At 30.8% G+C, this 11012-nt stretch overlaps 1 protein-coding gene across 2 annotated transcripts; it reads right to left on the minus strand.

Annotated features, from left to right (window-relative positions):
- Positions 1-3215: 3215 nt before the first annotated feature.
- LOC116142872 (peptidyl-prolyl cis-trans isomerase CYP65-like) lies at positions 3216-5580 on the minus strand. 2 transcript variants are annotated; one of them, XM_031428281.1, is made up of 4 exons: positions 5418-5580; positions 4637-4713; positions 3889-4555; positions 3216-3399 (listed from the first exon to the last, which is right to left on the minus strand). In XM_031428281.1, exons 3-4 carry the CDS (start codon positions 4198-4200, stop codon positions 3250-3252), a joined length of 462 nt encoding a protein of 153 aa, XP_031284141.1. In that variant the 5' UTR covers positions 4201-4555; positions 4637-4713; positions 5418-5580; the 3' UTR covers positions 3216-3249. The 2 variants fall into 2 exon arrangements, with proteins under 2 accessions (XP_031284141.1, XP_031284142.1); XM_031428282.1 differs by lacking the exon at positions 4637-4713.
- Between the last annotated feature and the right edge of the window lie 5432 nt (positions 5581-11012).

An 11012-nucleotide genomic window follows, 5' to 3' on the forward strand; every position in this document is an offset into this window, starting at 1 on the left:
ATGATAGAAAGTCTACCTCTGGCTATTGCATATATCTTGGTCCTTGTCAGCAAAGAAACAACCAGTTGTAGCCAGGTCAAACATTGAAGCTGAATACCGATCTGTGGCTGAACTTTACTGGATTAGGATGCTGTTGAAAGAACTTCACATACCACTTACGGCTCCACCTTGTTTGTGGGTGGATAATGTTGGTGTTTTAGCGCTCTCTTCTAATCCCGTCTTCCATGCTCGTACTAAACACATCGAGGTGGATTACCACTTCATTCGTGAGAAGATTTTTAATGAAGATATCCAAGCCAAATATATCTCCATTGTTGCCCATCCATCTGATATCTTTACCAAGGGGCTGACTTCATCTCGATTTCTACTTCTTGAGGACAAGCTGATGCTTCGTGACCTCCCTATCACCTTGAAGGGGGATGTTAGAGATCTTTATCCTAAGAAAGCTGTGGAAGTTGTTACACCAGATTTACCTTCAGGATCTCTTCCGGTTACCTAGCTGATCATGATATGTTCTGTTAGCTCATTTAGCTAGATTTTTTGTTATGCACTTAGTTAGTGATTCAAATATTTAAAATTGATTTACTTATCCATGCTGATATTTTTGTTATAATTAAAAATCTTGTAATCCCCTATATCGATGAATATACACAAGAGCTGGTATCTCAAGGAACCATATCTTTCTTTTAATTTTGACTTCTAGGACATTTGTAGCCAAGGAAGCAGGAGTACTAGTTTAAACTACCAGCTTTTCATTTTCTTTTTTGCCATAACAGAGTAAAGGAAATAAGTAAAACCCACCACTAATTTTAATTTTGGTTCCACTCAATTAGATGTTATAGCATCAAATAACAAAGTAAACATTTCTAAGTCTATTGTCTCGCATCGTTTGTAATAATGTGGCTAATCGCAACTATTAGTTTAGGCAAATGCTTCTCGAGACAAGTCAAGTTGCGACATAATCATGAAGTTCTGGCATAATCATGAAGTTCTCAAGACTCAATCTTTGAACCTTAAGAACTGGGGAGCTTTTGTTAGGCCTAAAAAATCAGGGTTGACGTTAACCTACGTTAGCAAGCACCAATCAAAGATTGAGATGGCTTTGCGTGGTCCATGAGCTATAATGTTGCTCCATGACAAGAAGAATATGGTTGTCATCAACTTGGCAGATTCAGGTTTTGTCTATGAGTGATAGAGGGCCACATACTTGTCTAAGCCCCATGAGGATATTTCCTAAGTTATCAGCCAATGGGAGACAAGGAAGGACTTACACGGCACCTACCCACTTGCATATTTGTAATCATTACCTTGAATTCCTTTACTATAAATAGAGGACTCCCCCTCTCATTTTCGGGATTCTAATCTTGAACTCTCATTCTGATTGTAATCTTTATTTCCAGAGCAAAGACAATCCAGGAGAAAGAGACCAACTTGATATTCTCTCTAAATATTAAGTTATTGTACCTTTGCGCGTTGTTCGCTATATGCAACCTTTTGTAATCTCTCATATATAAAAGAAATAGTATACGTAAGATTCGCTTTAAGCATCTGAACCACTTGAAAAACTATCTCTCATTTATTATTTAGTCTTTGCATTCGATTATCCCAATTATTTACGTGTAATTTCTAAGAACAGCTTAGTACTTTGCACGTGTGAGTCATTGGTGTCAGAATCATGAATCAACATTGTAAAAATACAGTAGAAAGAATTATTGTAAAATATGTCGTAAGTTGGAATTATGGGATCTAGTGTAAGTAGTAATTGAGTATGTTATGTCTCCAACTCCAAGTATAATAAACTTCAAGCTTGAAGTTTTCTGCAAATTAACATAATATACCGAACTTATGTTTCTTCAACATTAAAAAGGTAAACTCCAAAAACATTCCTTAATTATTTGTTTAGTAAAAGATTTGAGGAAACGGGGGAAATCATCATTTCAGTAAACCTTGAGGGTGGGACTGTTATTCAACCATTTAGAATCACACAATTTGAATTAGTTTACGTACTACGTTTGACAAGTAGGCACTAGGCAGTAGCTTGTAATGTGGGTGGCATAAACTTAAATTACATAGATTCAAATAGAAGTCAATTCTCAATAGATTATTTTGTATTTATGTAAAAACTTGTAATTTTTTTAAACCAAGTTATTTTCTTATTATTATTATTTCACTCTTCACAAGTACAAAACCATTGAAATTGGAGAAATTTCCTATTCACTAGTAAGGTTTGATATAAGTACTATTACACACATAGGTTTCAAAAAGTCATAAAGACACCCACATATTTAATTATTGTTAAGAAAAATTAAACTTTTTAAAGCGCATAATCGTAAAAATATAGGCTCCGTTTGTTTAAGTTTTTAAAATAGTATTATATTCTGAATAGGATTTAATCAAATAAGATATGATTATGAGAATGTGTTTGGTACATTTTTTGAAAATATTTTCTGAAAATATTTGGATTATTTTAAATCTCTATATTTGTTAATTTAACTAAACACTCCCACAATAAAATTTTATAAATTAACAAAAACACCTCCACCCACCTAACTGATTGCCAACAACTAGCCACCATTGTCGAACAGTGGCCAAAAGTCGTCGGAATGGGACACGACTAGCTCACTACAAGAATCTAGGCTTCTTACGACAAAATAATTTGTCACTATAAATATCAAAATTATTACCATTTCGCTAATGTGAGGAATTCTACTGATCACCAGGTTGGTCACATTAAGCTCGTACTCTTAAGTGTATGGTGACGAAAAAACGCTTAGTTACCATAGCCTAATTATTTATTATGACAATAGTAATTTGTCACTTTAATCTAATTTATTGTGATAATTATTGATAACAGTAGAAGACAATTTTTATCACTACAAGTAATATTTTGTCATAATTGATGTACATTTAAAAACCAAATGATAAACTTTACAGTGAGAAAATAATATATTATGACAAAATTGATTTTGTCAAAATTGTGAGTAGTAACTAAATTATTTTCTCATAATTTAATAGTGACACAAATTTATTTGTCATTGACTTTATTGTGACAACATTTATTTTGTCACATGCTTGTTTATATGAAAATATTTTTTGTCAAAAATTGTATAGTGATAGAAATAATTTTTTAAAATATTTAATAGCATGACAAATAATTTTTAATACAAATATTTTTACATGACAAATTTTTTATTGTCAAAATAATATAGGCTAGACAAAATTTTTTTGTCATCTCAATAATGACGATTTCTAAGGGCATCTGATATTTACAAGAGTCCTGAAACGAACTTTATCTTCATCCCCATCATTTTCCTCTTCTTTGGTCTTTTCTTCCTCTTCTTCATTTGGTTCTGAGCAAGGATTGACAAATAATGTTACGCTAGTTATCTTAATCTCCTCCTACACAAATGAGAGGAAAACAACATATAATGAGGTCAGGGTTGAATAAGTTAATTTAAGTCAACTAATTTTATGATCAAGGCAGAGTCCAGCAACTAATTTGATTAGAACATACTAAAGTATCTTCATATAAATCATGAACTTTGTATTTCTAGATATGCAGCTTTTGATAAATCATGAGCTTTGTATTTCTAGATATGCAGCTTTTGAATTAAGTTGAAGCCAATTTGATGCTCAACCTTCCAGATAACATATGTTACCAAATAATATACTGATTCCTAACACAGCATTCACCAAAATTCAAAAGGCATAGAGGACTAATATAAACATAAAGTCTTGCTTCCCAAAAAGATCATATGCTAAATACACACTACATCTATCATTAATCAGGGAATACCATTTAATTGTAAAACAGAAAGCAGTAAAAATTGGATACAGGTTTAAAATATATGTAGTTTTGGAGAGATTAATGCTAAACAAAGAACTCACCAGAGGTCGATCATTGTCATCAACAGGAACATTCTCTATCACTACCAATGTAGTCAAACCACCAACAACTCCTCCAAAAATTGTATGTTTGAAGTTTAAATGATTTGCAGATTTATACAAAATGAAAAACTGGGAACCATTTGTGTGTGGACCACTGTTTGCCATACTAACAACAACCCTTCCAGAGTGAAGCAACTTGGAGTTCACTTCATCATTGAAGGGCTTTCCCAATATAAATTCACCTCCTTTTCCAGTACCAGTAGGATCACCACCTTGAATCATAAAATAGAGGTACATAGCTCTGTATTTCATCTCTCATATCTAGTTCCTTTTAACCAAGTTAGACGGGAGGAAAGAGGCTTAATCCCCGAGACTCAACTCCTCAAGTCTCAAGGATTACAAAGCTCTTTTCTATAGGTCTTATACCTTAAATTTTTAACAATGAGCAGTTCGAAGATTCCATATCTTAATGGGAAATAAATTCATTGGCAGACTCTTGTCTGATTTGTTATATCATAGACAACAATGGCAGCAGAAGCTCCTTTGTAGTACATTGGTGCCAAGCTATGGTACCTCTCTTGATCTGTTATATCCCAAACTCAAACTTTACTGTGGCATCATTTGCAGCCAATGTTTGTGAGAAAAAGGCAGTGCCTATAGTCGATTCCTACAAAAATTATATAAAAAAATCAAACTCTTGAAACCAAAAGGGGAAGGTTCACTGGCAATTATAAGTCGTCCAAAATACCTGAAATTCAACAAATTGCTCTTTAACAGAGCGCAACACAGACTAGACTTTCCAACTCCAACATCTCTAAGCAACACCTAAAGCATAAAGCACAAACAAACATCAATCAAAACCAAATTTCTGAAAAATAAATACAAAGAATACATCAAAACATGGTAAAACATACAATTAAACATCAAAGTTCTAAACAACACTAGCACCAGCAACTAATGAATGAAACACAATTCCAAATCAAGACCACATCACAATTTTACATCATAATTCAGCACAAGGAAGCAATACTACTTTTTGAAGCAAACCCACATGAATTATTTTGCAAATGAAACAAAGCCAAAATGTAACTTGCCCTAAAATCCATTCAATATTAGTAGCCATCATGTTATCAAACATTTAATTAAACATGAAAACTCATAACAACACCATCACCATATACAAACTAAAAAGATAAATGATAAAATAAGCTTTATGATTAGCAATTAACATAATTGTTATATGAATTTTGCTGAATCAAAATTAAATTTCAAAGCAAACCCACATCAGAATTTTCCATCAAAATTAAGCACAAACAATCAATACCAATTTATAAATTAAACCCACATCAAAACATGCAGAATTCCGATCATAATTCTGAAAAATTATAATAAACCCACATCAAAGTTCGCCTAAAAAACCACAAAAAAATCATCAAAACAAAATGCCAAACAATTGACCCAGACCCAGACCCATCTAAGAATCAACCAAAATAAAGAAGTGAAACAAGTCAAAATTACGAAAAGCTAACCAATCTGGCATTGATGTTTTTGTTTCCAGTGGTGGCCACGAGGACGAGATCAAAATTAGAGCAAAAGGAATAAAGAAAGAAAATGGGGAAAATTGCGAGGGTTGATGCGAAAAAAAGAAAGGTTAAAGGGGAAATGGGAAGGCTCCTCAACAAAAACCCTTCTTCTCTTCCTCGCTCTCCAATGGTCTAATTCGGAGGTTTTTTTTTTTTTTTTTCCTGGTTTTGAGTGGTTTCGAAGGGTTTTTAATTAGATTAGTTATCAGGTATTCTAAATCTATTCCTTCTCATTTTTTTTTTTTTTTATATATGGGTTTTGATAGGCTAAAAAAACCCTACAAAACTAATGTAGTGTATTTTTAAGAAGTTTATAAAATACCTCAAATTTGGGTATTTTGATTGGTTTTAAAATTTTATTCCACAAATACCTTATCACCTAAAAAACTTACCCAATTATATGAAAAAAATTAATTATATTATACGTGTCTCCAAATATATTAAATATAAAATAATTTTAAGTAATAAAAAAAAATTAAAATCTCATATCTAGATGTTTTCTTGAAGAAGTAGAGCTACAATTTTTTAATCATTATAGATGCTGTAAAGAATGTCGAAGAAGAATAAGGAGACTTTATCATATTTGAAGTTATAAAATACTAATAAGTAGAAAACAAATAAAGAACTCATATCTTGTAATTGAAAAAACAAAACTTTAATTGTCAATATTTAGATGTATGTCATTAAACACAATGTATGTGGCTACTAGAGATGAAATATCGAAATTCTCTTATGTTTTGATCAGGCCCATAAAGGCCACACATCAACTTTAATTGCCAATATTTAGAAAGACTTGTAATGGGCCCAAATAACATTACTAAAAAGATCATCGTTTGGAGATGAAAACTTCTAAATGCAATCCTTGACTCGATAAATACAAATGATAATTTTTTTTTTTTTGTAATGATAATAATTCTTTTATGATAAATTGTTTGTGATTTAATATGTATTACTAAATATAGTGACTAAAGTTTTTGATGACAAATATATTTGTCACATAAACTTTATTTCAGCGCTTAAATCTTGACTCAAACATTTTGTCATTAATACCTCATTTTCAACATATTATGACAATTTTTTTAATAATAAATAATTTTTTGTGACAAAATAATTTGTGTTATAGCTTGTATAACTAAATATAGTGACTAAAAGTTTTATAACAATATGTTTGTCATAATAAACATTTTACCTAGGCACCAAAATTTGTAGCCAAAAATTTGTGACGAAATATTATAATAAAATGTTTTTCTTCACTACATTTATTAGGGTTTCTTTATTGTGATAAAATATTATGACAATATTTTTTTTAGTCACTATATATCCTCTTTGTTATACTTAATGTGATGTTTCTTTTTTTGTCATAATAACTATATTACTCATGACAAATAACATTGACAAATTATTTGTCACATATAATATATTTCTTGTAGTGGCTAGACTTGGTCGGTCGTGTCCAATCTACCATTGATGGTCAACGATAGCTAGAAATCTACCATCAACGACAGCCAAGAAATTTGGTTGATCATGCTTATTCCAATGATGCGCTGGCGGTGGTTGTGAAAGATGGAATACATGGAGAATGATGCTGTTGATACTATAACATGTTATTCATATTTTGCAAAAAAAAAAAAAAAAAAAAAATCAATCAATCAAACTGAAAACAGGTATAACTTGTTACCTTAAGTCCTTAGCAACCGTGAAGACTTTTAATTTCAAAGAAATTAAACAAAAGTATCCACACTAAGGTAAGAAGAATTAGGCAAGAGAACATTTAGGTTCTTAGAAATTTTGATCTCTACCCTAAAATTGATATATCATTTTCTTTATATATTTAGCCTTGTAAACAATTCAATAATTATTTTTTACTTCCTTAACAGTTCCATAATTGTTTTTAGAGTTGTAAGTAATTCCATAATTATTATGAAGTTGTTAAACTTCTTTATAATAATATGGATTAACATTAAATCACAATTAATATTACTCTTAAATTATTTACATAACAATTTAACCCTTAAATTGTTCATATGTTTACAATTACAACTCATTATTAATCCAATTTATATAAAGAAAATGATTATATGATTGGAATTCCATTTAACCAATTAGCAATTTAACTCTTAAATTATTCATAATAACCATATAACACTCCATTGAATCTAATTCAATGATAATAATATAAATAACTTTATTACCCTTAGTGGGTGCTAGCCAACCTTGGATAATAAACTCTTTTTGGATATTTCTCCATCTCCATTCTCTTTAGTTTTTGTGTGTGACCTTCTGTTCACTGTGACCTAGTCGTGGGCCCAATCCATAGTCTACTTCGATATGTTTGTCATAAATCTTTATGAACAAAACTCCCATCATTATGGTAGCATCTAACAATGCTCCATAACCCCTAATCACATAAATATATACTCCAACGAACACTTTTATAATCATACCATTGTATAATCATTCCGTTTCCAATTCCAATTAAGAATTGATTCGGTATGTCAAAATCCTTATCTTATTTTATATCAAATTGACAATCATAAATATGAACTTGTCACCATGAAACAACCGTTCAATTTTATATACCTCGGCCGGAGATTTCCCTTTTCCAATGTATCTTGACATTTGTCTAGAAACTTGATATCAATCTATACCAGTCAATAGATCCCATCTTGACTATCACTTGTCCTCACCATAAACAACGCATAGCCAAATCAGCTTATTAACACATAACATGATTAGCCTCTGTTTATATACCATATGAACCATATGCGTTATGTATTCAACCAACATATCTTAGGTCTAAGGATTATAATACACTAGTACGATCTTATGATAAATCATTGACTATATTTTAAATGTCTATTGATTCATCATAAATGCACCATAGTTGATAAACATTTCACTAACCGCTTATCCATGCAAATGCCCTAGTGATTAACTTTTATAATCACCCACACTAATACTACACATGATATTCTACGGAGGCATTCAGCATACCTACTAGTAATATTATTGCCACTAATATTACCTATGTAGGGAATGCTTTGATGATTTTGATCTTTTAAAGATTTGTATCATCCAGACATTTCATATGGAATACATATATAAATGAAGCAAAAACCACATGTGAAATAAGAACACTTTTTTTCTTTGATAGATAAAATGTATATACAAAATATATACATTAACATATATATACAAATATAATGCCTTGGAACCGACGACACAATTGGTTCCTAGGCATACACTAACAGTTGCTGTGTGGCGACTGTTGCTTGGTGGATGGGAGTTTTTGTTAATTTAAAACTTAATTGAGAAAGGTAATCGTTAATGTTTTGAATTGAATAGAATAAATTGGATTTTGAATTGAATAGTCAATATTAAAATAAACACTTTTTTCACTTTTTGATATGATAGTAGAATAGAATAAGGTTGGAAAAGTTAAACAAATAAAAGTATAATCCTTTCCCAAACTTTGGATGCGTTTAGTATTAGCTAATCTCTCATAGCGGATAATAAAACCCTTATGATTTAAGTAATTGTTCATTAATAATACATAAAATATCTTAATGCTAACTTCCACATATTTATGAAAAGTGAGGAAAGGCCAATGTTGCCTTCAAATACATATATACGGGGTCTAGGTAGTTTGTGACTGAAAACTCATATAAGAGTCATATGTTTTTCATTTTCAAGCTTTTAAGTGATCAAAGTAATATATCTCAACTACTTTTTTAACACATTTCTTATTCTCTAAGTTATATATTAATTAACTAGAGAAAAGGTTAACAATATATTCTAACTAATCTTGCACACCTCTTAGTGAAACATTACTATTTTTTCTTTTATTGGTTTGTCACGTAATTAATGAAGCTTATTTAGGTATAAATAGGACATCTTACTTGTATATGTATACATACAATGACACCCTTGCAATATTATTAACTAATCTTGTCATTGGTCTGCATAATAGGGGTGTGCAAAGTTATCTACTATCCGATATGGATCCGTTATATGATTTGATTCGATCCAAAAAAATCGGACATCCAGAAATCCGAATTAGGATTTAGATTTCAATTTGGAAGTATCCAAATTTCCAGATCGAATATCGGTTTAGGGTCTGTGAAAAACTGGATATTCGATCCGATCTAGTTAAAAACCCAAATATTTTTTTCTTTTCTCTTCCCCTCTCTTTTCTTTTCTCTTTCTATGTCTTTTCTCTGTTATTTTTCCTTTTCTTATCTTCTTACTCTTCCTCTTACTTAATCTCATTTCATTTTTTCCAGATCTAAGAAATCAGACAAGAAGAGTTTATTGGGTTTTGTCCTGCTCTTGGCTTTCGGAGAATCAGTGTTCTTGGTTTTTGGAGAATGGATTTAGTTTGTGTTCTGGTTTTTTTTTTTTTTTTTTTCCAATTTTTAAGACCTTTTTATTTCCATATTTTATGGGTTTTTTTTTTTTTTAATTAGCAGTGTATTTGGTATGGAAACATGTGGGTCGTGTTTATGGTGGTGATTCGAATTTTATTGGTGGTGATTCGAATATGGGTGTTGGGGTTGACAATGAACCTGATTTTTTGGTGGGGGTTGAGATTTGATTTAGGTTTTGATTTTAATTAATTGGCATTGAAGGAAAAGATTTGTGGGACATTTGATTTAGATTTCAGATCTTGATTAAAGGTTTAGATTTCAGATTTTGATTCAGATTCATATTTTGATTTGATTTAAAATTTATTTAATTTTGAGCACTATTATACTGGTTTGCTTGAAAAGGCAAGAAAAACAGATTTAGATTTTAGATTTTTTGGACTATTTGATACTCACAAACCAGATCAGATTTGGATCGATTTTAATCCTAATCCAAAAATGCAGGTTGGATCAAAAAACAAGCAAATCAGATTGAATATCCGGTTTTGAACACCCTTACAGCATAATCTTCACTTTCCTATTTTCATCTATCTTCAAAAAGCTCAAAACCTCATCAAACACGTTTCTTATTCTCCAAGTTATTAATTAACAAGAGAAAAGGTTAACTACATATTCTAACTAATCTTGCACATTTCTTATTCTCTAAATTATTAATTAACCAGATAAAAGGTTAACCATATATACTAACAAATCTTGCACATTTCTTATTTTGTAAGTTATTAATTAACCGGAGCAAAGGTTAGCCACATATTCTAACCACATTATTAATTTCATTTTAATCGGTTTGTCACATAATTAATGAAAGCTTATTTAGGTATAAATAGAGGGACATCTTACTTGTATATGCATACAAACAATGGCCCTCTTGCAATATTATTACTTAATCTAGTCATTNTTTTTTTTCTCTTGTTACAATTAATTGTTTTGTTAAAATATAACTTTCCAATAGTAAACATAGTAACTATATAAATACCTGCTATGACATACGCAGCCGCAAAGAGATTCGTAGCAGGGCACCGCGCATTCCCATGCTGTACTACGTACAATTATTTGTTTTAGTTGATCGTATTTAATTTGCTGCTTATTGAGGAGATGAGGAGATGGTTGAAACTTGAAG

This window comes from Pistacia vera, unplaced genomic scaffold, assembly GCF_008641045.1.
Source record: "Pistacia vera cultivar Batoury unplaced genomic scaffold, PisVer_v2 Contig421, whole genome shotgun sequence".
In the NCBI taxonomy this organism is placed as follows: domain Eukaryota; kingdom Viridiplantae; phylum Streptophyta; class Magnoliopsida; order Sapindales; family Anacardiaceae; genus Pistacia; species Pistacia vera.

Excerpts from the sequence above, each read along its gene's own strand:
- LOC116142872 (XM_031428282.1), bottom strand. The coding sequence starts at position 4,200 with ATGAAATACAGAGCTATGTACCTCTATTTTATGATTCAAGGTGGTGAT. Across the intron at positions 3,400-3,888 it reads ATGACAATGATCGACCTCTG|GAGGAGATTAAGATAACTAG; the intron begins GTGAGTTCTTTG and ends TCATTTGTGTAG.